Below are 15,352 nucleotides of genomic sequence, written 5' to 3'. Positions count from 1 at the left end.
AACTATCCTTTTTTCCTACCCCTTATTTCCCTTAGAAATAAATAAGCAAATAAATACCCGGTATACATGTGACATCATAACCACTATTATAGTCATTTGAATCTGAGGTCCTGTTAATGACATCAACAACTCCAACTGACCCCAACACGTCATAAAAATGACATCATTAACAATTACACGATCCTGAAATGTCACTTCCTGTGTGTGCAGGCTGTCTTGCTGAGGTATGATAGAGATATCTTACCCTCACCAAAAGTGTAGATATTTCTGTCTGATGGGGTAGAAAAGTATGTCCTGATCTGTTAGAAAAATACAATATCAAAACTATCACAAAGCTTTCCACACCTTTTGTTTCTGTACAAAGTCTATGTAGTGTAGTAGAATACTTCTGAATTCACGAACTCTTGCCACTGTCAGCTCTTTTGGTGTGTCTGCATCTGTGAATATCAAATATCAACACACATCAATCTACAGGAAATTACATCAAGGGAGTATCCCAAATGAAATTTCTAATTTTAGACATTATACATCAAACTTCTTTTATAAGTTATAATCAGCAGGACAAAAAAAATGGTAACATGTAGATATCAACCATAGGTAAAACTTTTGTTTCATTTTGTATGATTTTTAAATTGAACAAGACAAACTTTTCGCAATTAAACAGATGACATTAAAAATACATACATTTGTTGTCAATATTTCCCAAATACAAGAATACATTCATTTTATTGCTACTTTGTCATATTTTCTTTATTTTGAATGTACAATTTTAACTTACTTAATAAGTATCGGTAAGCAGTAAACTATGTCATATGTTATATTATCCAAACTAATGCTGATGTATAAGCCACACGCCCAACTGCCGAGAAAAAAATCAGCGGCATATAATGGGGAAAATACGGTAAATGAAGCATCACATACATACCAACTAGTCGCCCTTTATTGAGAAAATCTTCCACAACTTTACTCGTCAGTGCAACATTTATCCTGTGCTGTTTGTCATAATTTCTGGGCAATCCAAACTTGCTCTCCTTTGAAATATCCACCTGTTGCTTTTTTTCTGAAATACATGTAGTGTTATATTATCAATTATACACATCTAACTTTAAAATGATTAGGTATATATAAGTTAAATTGTTGTATTGCTGCAGGGTGCATCATCTTGAACGTTTTTTAGTTTACATGTAGTAAAACCTGGCTTTCATTGAACATATAAAGATTCTTCATTCAAACATTCTACAAGTCAAAAACATCATAATATCTTGACACTAGCTCGACCTTAGGCTTTAACTGAGTCATTGAGAAGAAATTGTTTAAAAATTACAATACCTTTGACCAATTCTACTTTCAAAGTTTGCTAACAACCTTCATTTGAATGAACTTGATATAAGCCCATCAATTAAGTATGTTACTGATCAAATATCATTTTGATTACATTGAGAAGTCTTTAACACATCTAACTCATGTAATCTTGACAGTGGGGTAAGATATTTCCTTTGAACTTGTTTTACTCCTGTATGCAAAATATCATGACTCTAGGGTCTAATGGTCATTTAAATGAAAATATTTAAATGAAAAAGCAGACACCCATGAGACAGATAGATGGATGATGACAACAGCATCAGCTCATTGGATATTAGGGTGGAGGAGCTGAAAATATTGATAACTTTTTACCATTTCGTATCATATTAATTTTGATGATATTAACTGAACGTTACATGTTTTTCTGGGCCTTTTGACATTTAAGCAAAAAAGACAGCTATGGCAGAGACTATGTTAAAAGCAAAACATGTTTCATTTACTCTGTTGGCCTTTTTTCAGTTGAAAAGCTTGATATTTCTCAAAGAAGGCCCAAAAATCATCATACTCTTTTTTTCCTCTGGAAAAGAAAGAAAAATATAATCAGAAACAGTTTGTACACATAAGTTTTGGCTATGTAGCATTCAAATTGGCTTTCACACTTAAAAGTATGTGAAATTGTCCATAAAGGCATTGCATGCCAGTCTCTAATCTATATCTGTAGTAAAAATCACTTAGAATAATCCATAATCTTCATTATAGGTCTCAGAAGATAAGACATATAAGCAGAACAAAACAGTTAAATGTCACTGATTATCATCAGTATATGATCTGATAAGTGGAAATCAGGTGATGAATACTAGAAGAAAGGCAATTACAACTGTGTAAGTAGTGATCAGTCAATATTACATAACAGTGACCATGCCTCAAGATTACCATGACAGTGTTTGATTGCAACATAGTCAGGAGGTATTAAACAAATATCTGTTTTGTAGGGGTATTCATAATCTGTAAAGAATTCTGAATATAATTCATGTAATCCAAATGATGATTTTTCTTTGTTTCATAGTAACAATGGCCTAGCTTGACCTTTGACATATTGACTGATCATGTCATCACATGACCTCCAACTATGGTGATTAAAAATAAATCTGAACAGGTACTAGAATGAGATAATTAAATGTGTAAACTGCAGTTTTACAGTATTCAGCATTGAAACTACAAACATAATGCTCATGTAGCAGAGCTCATTATTTATTTCAATGCCTCCGCTAGGATTAGAATCTGGGAGCTCTGTTTTATTTGTCTGATGCTCAGCCAATTAATCAAGCTAAAGAGAAGGTTATCTGTAGCCAAGTGGTATATTGCAGTTAGTATTTTACCAGGGTTAGTCTCAAAGTTTGAGTAATAATTGATAATCTATTATCATTAGAAAGGCACCTTGGCACACACACACACACACACACACACACACACACACACACACACACACCCACACACACACACACACACACACACATATAAAACAAATCCATAACAAAGTCTTTTCTCAAAGTTATGACATCTGTATATGTATAAAAATATCTGCCATTTTATTCAATGAATAGTCAGAATCCTTCAAACTAAAGAAAAATTAAACATATATCATACCTTTGAATAAAATCGTCTTCCTTGAAAAATATTTTATTGAGAGAATATCTGTATTTTCTGAAATCAAACTGTTCCTGGGGATCATCACTTTCAGTGTCACTGTTAAAAGCAGTACCATGTTGACGTCGTGATGAACCTTCTTGGTCAGAATCCGAAGAGGAATGCGATAGATTTCTACGTTTACAACCCCTGGAAGTGTCATAGTCATGTCTATGTGTTGTAGTTGCATTTCTGTGGCGTATTCGTGATCCTTCCGAGTCAGAAGATGATCTCCTTACATGTACATAGTATTCACTTTGATTACCCTTCCTCTGTTGATCTCGGCCAGATTTTTTTTCGTTGCGACTCTGTTTATGTGTGTGTGTTTCTCTAAAATTCTTCGATGTATGTGGCATTTTATCACTATATTTGTCATCATCACTTTCAGTATCTACCTGAGTACGTCTTTTATTATCCAATAATTCTGAACCATCGTGACCAGTAGATTTGTGTCGGTGCTTTCGTTTCTTGCCTTTTTTAAGTTTGTAATGTCTTTCAATATCGGTACTGTCACTCCCATCATATTCATTACTTCTGTTCTTCTTTTTCTTCTTTTTATGCTTCTTTATCAGTTCGTGTTCCATATCTAAAATAAACAGCTCGTCTTCTTAAGCACATGCCATAATTCATCAACAAAACGTTTAAGCTTACTTTTGTTTTGACCGGAAGTTCAAAAATGTATAGTCGATAAAACAATTATTATAATATAAATTAAAAAGTTATTATCACTGTAAAATTATTCATCTTTCTCAATATAAATATATGTATGAAACTTGATCTGTTTTATCCATGATACCTAACTCAGAAAAATACCTGATTAAATTTAAACTAATATCATTTTATCGACTATATTTTACTGCTGTCTCTATTTACTTCCGGTCGGTTAGCAGGAGGGCGGCTTTTATGAACATTTCACATTCACTCACACTGGAAAATGGATCTTGCCCAATGTCGTTCTCAGTATGTATGCACGAAATTTAAGACCAATAATGTGTGAAATGTTTCTGTAAAAAATTGATTTCCTGTACCGCCATCGAGCTGTAACTTAAATGCATGATAAAAAAAACTCCCGCGCGCCTTGAAAATTTCGATAAAAGTTGTATACCGTTGACACCTCAAAGTTATAGTTGCAAAATTGTCGCTCAAAACAACAATGTGATTTCTGATATTGCGTTTCAAGCCTGATAACTCTCCTATCTACCAACTGAGCCAACCAAGCATGCTCCGTCAGTTCAATGACAGAAACGCAAAACAGTGTTTAACAGGTTGGGCACAAGCCCGCATATGGATAGTACATGTAATGTAATCCTGCATGTAAGGGACAGTTACTGCTTTGAGTAATCTACTGAAATGCTGCGTTATTTTGAAAGAGAAACACATTAAGTTTGCAATAAAAAATAGTGTCATATTTTTTATGTTAGCCAGTAAACATCGTCTATTTTTACACAAGAAGTGAATAATTTATAGATATCCCTCATATTAAGCACTGCTATAGCTATATTACACACTTCATGGTCCTCATTCCCATGGTATATTTGTCGCTATACAAAACAATTCTGGTATATCCATCTGTCAGTCTGTACCCTACATTTTTTACCTTATGTACAAGCCATACCGACCTGTTCTTTTAACACACATTTCCAACACATCATTAGTCAGTGGTTAGGCTATGCATAGTTATAAATACAATAACAATGATATTCTAGGGAGTAAGGTGGTGTACCTTCACTCTAAGGGTCATATTTTTTTATGCCATCAAAGAAATAAAAGCCTAGCAAATCAAAAACTTGCATGGTGAATACTATCCAGTACAGTTTCAAATAGTGACCATAAAGTCACACCACTGACATCACTTTGCATTTTTTACACAACTGTTTTACATTATAAATGGATATACAGGTAAGAGTTTGCTAAAAATTAAGGAGATTACTTTACGAAACTTGAAAACATGGTTTTGGTTGCTTCAATGATGAAGACATCATGAAGGAGGGAATAGTATAAAAGCTGATAAGTACCATTGTGGAACTGACCCTCACTTCACTAAAGTCTTGGCTGGTTGGAACTTCCCTTTTGCCCACTAGTGAAGTGAGGTATTCACTAAAATATTTAGAGAATCCTTTTGACATATACCCGGGTAGTGGGGCAAAAGATTTTCATTACTTCTTTCTATTTACATGTGTATACCCTATAGTTGTGAATATTGTCTGGCAGTAAACACCATTATTTTAGACATCTGTTTTTCCAAATGTCTCAGTTCTTATGTTAATGTTGAATGAAGTCAGAGCAAACAAGGATTAAGTCAGAAAATTATATTTGTTCTATTTAGTGAGTAATTTTTGTTATTTTTTATTCAGATATGAAGAGATCCGAAGCAAAGAATTCCTGCCTATGAAAAAGGAGTACAACAGTAAAGACTTTTTAACGGATATGTCAGAATTTCAAACGGTATTGATATTTGTCATACTTCATTATATATAATTTTGTAGTTCTAAAAATATATAGCAGCTCATTCACATTTAAGTTTTTTTTCTTTTCTCTTTTTGGTTTCATGTATAGAAAGAATGGCTGATCTGTGTTTATTAAATGTTCAGTACAATTAACCATATTATAAATATACAAGTTCAAAAACATATTAATCATATATGAATAAAGATACTGGTATTAATGATGTTTTACCAGGGTAATAGATAGCTCTGATAATACTCATTATGTACTTGAAATGCGTCTATATATTCTCATCACATGACTATGATAATTATAATGAAACAAAAATTGAAATAGTACATGTATTTTGAATATGTGATTGTGATGCTGAATATTTGATATCAACGTACTTTAACATTTTCTTACATATTATAACACCCTATATTTCTTCTTAATATTTTTTAGAAAAAAACAAACAGTAAAGTCTATGTACCCAATATGGAAAGTCGGCTGTGTTTTCACAAGTTCATGGGTCAGGATCCAGAAACTTGGACAACAAAAGAAGAAGCAGGTACATTTGTACATGAACAGGAAGTGGGAATGTCTATATCAGTATAAGGAAGGTACTCTGTAAATACAGAAAAAAACAGACTTTTACATTTATGATAACTTTTATCATGCATGTTTATTGATACATAGTATATGCAGATCCGTAAAAATGTATATATGTTTAAAAGCTAAATAAAAAATGTGAGAAAGAAGAGAGAAAAAAAAGCAATAAAGGTACTTGAGTTCAAGACATGGTATGTTCAGAGGTCTAGGACAGGATGATTTTGAACAATACTTGTACTCTTGCCTATATTGTCAGATCTGGCTTTGAAGACCGCATCAGAAAAACTTTCCGAAGAAAAGAAATTAGTGGATGTGGAGAAGGAAAAAATAGAACAACTTATAGAAAAAACAGTTGCAGGTAAGTGACACATGTCACCAGCAGTGTAGTATACAGGTAGGTGTGATGAAATCAGGTTTTTTTTTTCTTTCGTCTAGATTTTTGTCCAAATATATATCTATGGGCCCATTTCCAAATGTCAAAAATAGGTTATTTTTCTGATCTACAAGTACATGTAATGATAAAGACTTCCAAAATGAATGGTAGCTAAAAACATTGTCAAAAATTTCAGGTTATGCTATCATTTTGTGGCAAGCCCTCATGCCATGTTGTTGGTATTAATTGTTTCAGGAAAAAATGAGCTATCCAAAACTGCATGCAACCCCAGTTTTTGGAGCTAGTAATATATATCTTGGTGGGTATGGTAGGTTTAATATGACAATATAGATACAAAACTAGTTTCCTGCTTGACTAGTAAATCAGAAAAGGGCTGTGGGGTCGGGGATGTACTGATTTGTGACACCAACACAAGGGCTGTGGGGTTGGGGATGTACTGATTTGTGACACCAACACAAGGGCTGTGGGGTTGGGGATGTACTGATTTGTGACACCAACACAAGGGCTGTGGGGTTGGGGATGTACTGATTTGTGACACCAACACAAGGGTGGGGTTGGGGATGTACTGTGTGGGGCTGTGGGGTTGGGGATGTACTGATTTGTGACACCAACACAAGGGCTGTGGGGTTGGGGATGTACTGATTTGTGACACCAACACAAGGGCTGTGGGGTTGGGGATGTACTGATTTGTGACACCAACACAAGGGCTGTGGGGTTGGGGATGTACTGATTTGTGACACCAACACAAGGGCTGTGGGGTTGGGGATGTACTGATTTGTGACACCAACACAAGGGCTGTGGGGTTGGGGGTGTACTGATTTGTGACACCAACACAAGGGTTGTGGGGTTGGGGGTGTACTGATTTGTGACACCAACACAAGGGTTGTGGGGTTGGGGGTGTACTGATTTGTGACACCAACACAAGGGCTGTGGGGTTGGGGATGTACTGATTTGTGACACCAACACAAGGGCTGTGGGGTTGGGGGTGTACTGATTTGTGATACCAACACAAGGTTTGTGGGGTTGGGGGTGTACTGATTTGTGACACCAACACAAGGGCTGTGGGGTTGGGGGTGTACTGATTTGTGAAACCAACACAAGGGCTGTGGGGTTGGGGTATACTGAGTTGTGAAACCAACACAAGTTCTACATCCGATAAAAGATCATTCTTATTCCACATATGTCTATCCCTAGCTCATTAACATACAAAATATTTATTTACATAATACCTACTCTGACTTGGGAACAGCAATAATTGTAGCTCATTCTGTATGGATGCTTCCTTTGCAACCTCAAGTGGTTTGACACTCCTTATCTGTGACAGTTACCATTTCTCAGAACAGTTTAGTGTGTGTTGTCTTAGTTTTTTCCTTGGGCAAGACACTTCACCCTAGTTGCTTTGGATGGCATGAAACAGGCCTCCTGTATGTTGTTCAATAGTATGGCCACCAGCTACAGTACTAAAGGGAGATCCCACCTCAAAGTGATACTTTTTACCATATGATTATGATTAAATCACATTACATGAACTTACTAATATATTACACTGACTGCTCTATGTGATATTTTATAATATTAATTGTATATTACCTTTTACCTCATACTCCTATATTACATGATCATTACTTTATGAAATTTCATCTTTCTCCCTTAGATAAACTTATATATTCCTTTTTTTCTAAATATTACACAACAGCTCAATCAGTTACTGATCCACATAATTTTGAATTAGTTGCCTACTAAAAGCTGTTACCAGTAAGTTAAGATTAATTAAGTGCACACATGGTTTTACTTTCAGATTATGAAGCTCTACAAAATAACCTAAAGCTAATTGGAGAAAAATTACAGGTTGTTGAAGAAAAGGTAAACCATAATTGGTGATTTGGTAGCAACAAAAGCCAAAGTAGTACTTAAGTACATTATAACGTGGTGCATGTGTTGTATCACATATTTAAGTGTTGTGTTTTTTATAGAAGAAATTTCTACAGATTGTATATGTTTTTTTAAATAAACCATAAATTGGTTACACGTACAACTTTTGAAAATATATTCTATATTCTATTATGTTTTATAACATGAATTTCTAGTCTATATGCTTTATAACTTTAGGCATAATTAACAATAGTATATTAATGTTGGACTCAAATTTCATGCTTTTCCATGAAATCCACTGGTGCTAGGATAATGTATTCTTAACTGTTAATTATTTCATGGGCATATGAATTTGTTCATCAATAGTACAAACTAAATCAATGAAAATAGAAACCACATGAAATTTTTACAGTATAATGTGCCTAGTGTTAGGGTAAACTCTCCTAGTACGTCCACCATTGTTTACCTCCTACCTGTCAAATGAGAAATGGATCTAGTAACAGACATCACAGGATATGTGTTAATGAGTACTTACTTTGTTATATGTGAATCGTTACCAGATTTCTTATTTTCCTTGTTGTTCTCTTTTTTATTTTGATAAGCCTTTTAAAAAACTTTTATTTGTCAAAAAATCTCCTCCCACAGTTCCTGTGATCTGTTTCAGAATGCTAGGCTTACATGGAATCACCCTGACATGAAATAATGTTGCAAGTTGATCCATGTATGGAAGAGTTGCTGTCCCGTAATGATTTTGTAATGTTAAATATGTCCAGAGATCTCTTCTCTTAGTTTTCAATCAATTTCTTTCAAACTTGGTAGCCTTAATTACTATGACATTAAGTGGTGTTTTTCTGAACAGCAATTTGATTCAACTGATTTGTTTTAAGGAGAAATTGTCTTTTACCAGTGAGCTTATGCCATACTGCAGTCATCTGTCTGTCTATCAACTTTGTCTACAAATCACTTCTAGACATGAACGACTGGTCAAACATACTAGGGGGAAGGGGAGCAAATTTTGTATAAACCATGGGTCTCAGTTCACTGGGGTCAGAGGGGTGTGCCCAATAGAGTAAATAATTTAAAATCCTTCTTCTCCTGTAGTGATGATTGGAATAAGCCCAAATTTAGTCAGAAGCACTTTTGAGTGAAGGGAAATCAGTTTTGTATAAACAGTGTGTTATGTGCTTGGATATTTAGAATTCATTTTCCTTTAATTTTGATGAATCAATTTCAACCAAAGCCAGATGAGCAATATAGGTCCTCTGGGCCTCTTGTTTTTTTCAGTATTTTGATTTTGTACAGAGATCTCTTCCCTCAGTTTCTCACCAATTTCTCCACAACTTGGTAGGCTTTATCAGCATCACATGAAATTGTGTATACATCAATGGCTTGTGATTTTACAATTTTGGAAATAGTTTTTGTCGTTTTTTTTTTTTTTGGGGGGGGGGGTATTTTTTTTTTATCTTTTCCAGAGATAGCCTCCTCCCTCCTTTTTTTTTTCAGTTTTCCACACACCTCTGTAAAATTTGGTATGCTTTGATTTATTATTAAAACATGCAACTTTTTGGATAATTTAAGTCTTATCACCATTTCAGTATTCTGAATATTTCTTGGGCATGGGACAGGCATATATTGTTTCCCTCTGCAGTACTCTTGCTCTTTCTAAACTTACAAAAATAATATATGTGTCATTTATTTTCTTGCAGAAATCAAAACTTGAAAATTTGAAAGCCAAACAAAGAGAAGTTCTGGCTAATTTGGGTGAGAGAATCACTTGTCCTGCAGAATTCTATCTCCACAAGAAGCAACAGGTAACCTGACATGACTATTCAGCAGAACATGGTTTAATAATCAAGATGATTAAATGGACTAAGCAGAGAAATAACAACAAAAAAATGATGTCGTAATTGAACTCTTTCAGATATGAAGTTTTGTGTGTTTTAACAGGAGGAGAAAATTGCACAATTGACATCAGCCATAGAATTATGTCAAACATCTATCAGCAGGATAGGAGAGGAGAAACGCAGTCTGGAGGAAACATGTCACCGACTACGCATCAGTTTGGAGGCCAAGCAGCAGCAACAGCTTCAGAACAACCACAGCATACAGTCACAGGTCAAGGTCATAGAGGACAAACTGAACAGGTCAGTAACTATGTCATTGTCATAGAGGACAAACTCAACAGGGCAGTAACTGTATGTCATTGTCGTAGAGGACAAACTCAACAGGTCAGGGACTGTATGTCATTGTCGTAGAGGACAAACTCAACAGGTCAGTAACTGTATGTCATTGTCGTAGAGGACAAACTCAACAGGTCAGGGACTGTATGTCATTGTCGTAGAGGACAAACTCAACAGGTCAGTAACTGTATGTCATTGTCGTAGAGGACAAACTCAACAGGTCAGGGACTGTATGTCATTGTCGTAGAGGACAAACTCATCAAGTAGGTAAGTGACTTTAATTGATGGTGGTAGAGGACAAACTCAACAGGTCAGGGACTGTATGTCATTGTCGTAGAGGACAAACTCATTAAGAAGGTTACTGACTTTAATTGATGGTGGTAGAGGACAAACTCAACAGGTCAGGGACTGTATGTCATTGTCGTAGAGGACAAACTCATTAAGTAGGTCAGTGACTTTAATTGATGGTGGTAGAGGACAAACTCAACAGGTCAGGGACTGTATGTCATTGTCGTAGAGGACAAACTCATTAAGTAGGTCAGTGACTTTAATTGATGGTGGTAGAGGACAAACTCAACAGGTCAGGGACTGTAGGTTAGTGTCACAAAATTCAACATATTAGTGATTGTAGATCAAGGTCAATAAATTAATTGATGTACCGATAGTATGCAGTTCACTTCATGAAAGTATCTTTTATCTGAGAGATCAAATTGTAGTGTGCTGGGTTTATTTAATTTATCAACAATGTGTCCTCATTCAATATGGGTTTTCCATCAACACTTGCCTCATACAACTATTGATATATGTATCTGGTGTAATTCATTGTATATAAAATTGAAAATCACTTGGTTTTCATTTTTTATCTTGTTGAAAATGTTATTTTTTTTCAGTACACATAACACAAAGTCTTCTAAAGGGGAACTTTAACTTTTGTCATTGTAGTTCATTACCTTTTGTGTGTACAATGTTTTATTGAGAAAAGATTATATGTTGAATTTCCAATGAAGAAGATGCTATTTCAATATTATTTTCATTTATGAAAGTATTTAAGTAAAGTTGGAATTTATGAAGGTTACTTCTTAAAAATCTGTTGCAAAATTGATCTCTCGTAAAGATAAAGTGATTTTTAGTTTCTTTATTCTAATTTGTAATGTAAAATTGATAGGATGTCTTTCAATACAAATTTTCAATTTTCAGACAGAAACAATTACTAACATTTATGAAGCAGCAGAGTAAAGTAGATATAAAACAGAGATCAGAGTTTGGACAGTTGGTGCTGGAGCTACTGAGTGATGAGGATAAAGAAAATATTCCTAGAATGTTTCTTACTACCAAGGTGCAACAAGACAATCTGGGCCTACAACACTTAGCCAGTGTTGAAACAGAGGTAACACGCAGTTTAAAGATAAATGTTAAAATATATCTTGTGTAAAAGATTTCCTTTAATTTTATTTTCCCTGTCTATACTCCGCTATTTCTTACTTTAAATCCATATAAAGATTCATGTTACCTGTTTTCAGTAGTTATTAAAATTGTTATAAATCCCTCTTTTTCATGAACAAAAGCACTTGTGGAAACTAAGTTATTGTGAAATGAAATGAATCAAGTTATGTTTTCAGCTCAAGTATATTGGTCTGTGATGTTTTATGTTTGATTGGTTCGTTTATTATTGATTGAACCATGTAACATCAACATGACTTATCAATAATGAACCTTGCACTGATTTTTCTCTTTGATGTGTTAGATGTATTTCCATACAACTTTTCTACATCCTTCTGAATCTTGTATAGTCATAGTTTCATTTTGCCTGTGCAGGTATTATTTTTTCAATAATTGTGGTGATGGTGACAATATCATCAACATTTCACTTTTAAAGTTTTGCCTGTAGATCCATTGCTCAGAAAGTCCAAATTGGACAGAACTTGGTTTATCGTCTGATCACATAGTGGACACCTCATCATATCCATATTTTACTAGATATTTTCCAGATTGCTTTGTCTAGTCACTTTGAACAAATGGATGTCGTGAAGGGTAGTTCTTATATTAGATAATTTCTACTTTCTTTCCTGGAATGGGAAAACATCAGATGAGATAAGCCTGTATTGTGACCTTGTGTGGTCTGTTTATATCATCATAATGGTGGGGCATTTGTGTAGTCAGGTGACTGTAGTCTACACACAGAGGACATCATATCAGAGGCCCTGTCCACTAACGACCTGCGACAGCTTGTCACCAAAATGCAGGACCGCTGGAATACTCTGTTTCCTTTGGTCCAGGAAATGAAGAATGTCTCAGACAGGTAGACAACTCTTATGTGAATTTGTTTTTAAATACAATCATGTTTAACATATATTAATATGTATTATCTTGAGCTGTGATCCACTTTTATGTTAACATAATTGTTGCCCAACATCTTGTACAAAGTTAATAACAAACTTAAGTTCTGGAGATTTTGTGGCGAGCGAAAAGTCACTATGCCATTTCAATGGAAGATATACGGCTTGCTACGATGGATGACTGTGAAATAGGTTTCTATTAAATCTTTTTGGCATGCGTTCAAGGTTACAACTATAATGAGGTTATGCATTGTGTAGTTATAATGTAGCAGAAGCAGTATTGCAGTGTGCATGTTCTTATACTCAGTTCACTGTCAGCTGAACAACCTGAATTCTAAAAGTTTACTAGTACAACAGATATTTTAAAAGAGCACTTGATGAATTACTTTTACATGTTTTACTGTCTTTAGACATGCCATAGACTGGATACAGGACCAAAACCTACTACGGATACTGGTAGGCAGAGGTGGCTCCATCATGTGTACACTTCATGTTCCCGAATCGTATCCATTCTCAGGGGAGATAACTTTACAAAAGACATCCAATTTGCCATCAGATGTGAAGGAAGAAGACATCTTGGTATGTTCCATACCATCACTTGGTTACTTTGACTTCTAATTATGACTGAGTTCAGACACAAGAATTGATTCTTGGTTCATATAATGTGTCATTTACCAAAAGTAGGTCAGTGTGTCCTATATTTTGATCTTTCAACTTTGTTTTAAACCCAGTTTCTCATCTGTTTCTGAGGCATGTCTTCTGTATGGTTTCGATAACATTTTTGTCCTTAGGAAGAAAACATGTCACATATGTTTCTACAGCATTCTCATTTTTCTGTTTTGGGTAGAATATTGAAACAGGGTTAGTCTAAGTGGGTCCATTTAAAACCTGACACTGCATTTAGTATTATTTCAGAAGTAGGAAATTCCAACAGAATTCCCAAGATATGATATGAAACAAAGCTGCAAATTACAGTGAATAGTAGAGCTGTTATCATATATCTGCATCGCGATGTATCATGATTAGAAAAGCAGGACGACGATATTGCGGAAAATTTTAAGATCGGCAATATTGCCGCCGGCAAAAAGTAAGAGGGAACAGTTTAATTTTCAGGTGAATACATGCACGATTAAAGTATCAAAATTCTAAAACTGTTTGATAGTGTCACTAAACATGTTTCTGCTGAAAAAAATCCAACATCATCGATTATGGTCCTAATGCTCGAAAAAATCGCAACTATCTTACAACCGAATGAAAGTGATCCCCCCATCATTACGGAAATGAAGTCTTAGATGTTGGCCAATTTTAACAGTCCTTATCAGTCTGAGACTGTGCAGTTATTTATCAAAACTTGTACCTTGGTGGACCCTCGATTCTCACGACATGTCCATTGACAGTGAGACTCTGGAGTTAATTATTCATGAATTCTGTTGAAAAGACACCTGTTCACCCGTCATGAAAGTGAAAACTGAACCTGATTGCCACAGTAACCAATCAGTTGCAGCCTTGACAGTTGAAGACAAACCCACACTACCAGAACTGTCTTCTGTACAGCTGATTGACACTGTCAATCAAATTGACGGCCGTTGTTCAGAACCTGATCAAAAACAGGCTTAGAAAGACGACAGTTTAGGAGACTTTCTCGGTGATGTTTTTTTTGTTAAACATGTGAGAAATTACTTGGACACAGGAGCAAATATTACACAAGGAATGGATTGATACTTAATAGAGTGTACTAGAACACCAGCCGACACAAATGTTGACCCATTACAGTGGTGGAAAGACTGGGCCGTTGTGTGCCCAAATCTATCGCACTTTGCCAAAGTTTATTTATGTGTTCCGACGAGTGTATCATGCAAAAGGATTTTTAGTTGTGCTGGAAACACTCTTACAAACAAATGTGAAACATTATCAGATGACAATGTGGATAAGTTAATTTTTCTCAATAAAAGCTTGCAATGACTTAGAATTAAAAGAATCTGGCGGACTCAAATTGAGAGTGACACGGGTTCAAATGTACATAAAACCTGTGCAATTAAAACTTACATTTCTGTCACTTATATATGTTCAAATCAAATAAAAATTACACACAAACTTGGTGGTAAGTTTTCATTTATTTGCTGATAGTCATAACATTCAGATTTTATTTGATAAGTATCGTGATATATCGCAATGATATCAGCAAATTTGACGATATTGCGATGCAGATTTCCCATCACGATAGCATCTCTAGTGAATAGGTTACATAATAAAGAGAGCTTGGATCTTTCTGAATTCTGCTCAGAATTTATTCCAGTCAGATTTTACATTAAAAAAAGTAATCACTTGGCATAAAGGCAGGTTATCCATATTATTGTACACATCATTATTTTTGTACAAAATTGTTGAAGTATGTGTTATGTTCAGGAGCGTATTGAAGATTTCTATTAATTTTTATTTCAGCCTCCATCTGAGTGCAGAAGTTTACAAGGATGGGTCGATTACTTAGAAGAAACATTTGGAAAACCATGATTATGTATTTATATACAGTGTGAACATTGCGAAAT

At 34.9% G+C, this 15,352-nt stretch overlaps 2 protein-coding genes across 2 annotated transcripts in view; one reads left to right on the top strand and one right to left on the bottom strand.

Annotated features, from left to right (window-relative positions):
- Nucleotides 1–3,572, bottom strand: part of LOC132551994 (probable ATP-dependent RNA helicase DHX34) — a 29,547-nt gene extending 25,975 nt beyond the window's left edge. The window contains exons 1-4 of the mRNA XM_060216140.1: nucleotides 2,950–3,572; nucleotides 1,803–1,879; nucleotides 926–1,060; nucleotides 346–437 (exon numbers count right to left, since the gene is read on the bottom strand). Coding sequence (XP_060072123.1) covers nucleotides 346–437; nucleotides 926–1,060; nucleotides 1,803–1,879; nucleotides 2,950–3,572 — 927 coding nt within the window. The remainder of the gene's footprint in view (nucleotides 1–345; nucleotides 438–925; nucleotides 1,061–1,802; nucleotides 1,880–2,949) is intronic.
- A 309-nt stretch (nucleotides 3,573–3,881) lies between these two features.
- Nucleotides 3,882–15,352, top strand: LOC132551993 (myosin-11-like). Its single transcript, XM_060216139.1, has 11 exons — nucleotides 3,882–3,948; nucleotides 5,343–5,433; nucleotides 5,878–5,983; nucleotides 6,281–6,382; nucleotides 8,217–8,281; nucleotides 9,997–10,101; nucleotides 10,238–10,434; nucleotides 11,668–11,857; nucleotides 12,627–12,769; nucleotides 13,217–13,385; nucleotides 15,249–15,352. The coding sequence occupies exons 1-11, from the start codon at nucleotides 3,923–3,925 to the stop codon at nucleotides 15,315–15,317; spliced, it is 1,263 nt and encodes a 420-aa protein (XP_060072122.1). The 5' UTR covers nucleotides 3,882–3,922; the 3' UTR covers nucleotides 15,318–15,352.

This window comes from Ylistrum balloti, unplaced genomic scaffold, assembly GCF_031769215.1.
Source record: "Ylistrum balloti isolate Yb309-2 unplaced genomic scaffold, AGI_CSIRO_Ybal_v1 Utg370230, whole genome shotgun sequence".
Taxonomy (NCBI): domain Eukaryota; kingdom Metazoa; phylum Mollusca; class Bivalvia; order Pectinida; family Pectinidae; genus Ylistrum; species Ylistrum balloti.
The sequence above is the reverse complement of the archived record's forward strand: the minus strand, read 5'-3'. Positions and strand labels throughout refer to the sequence as shown.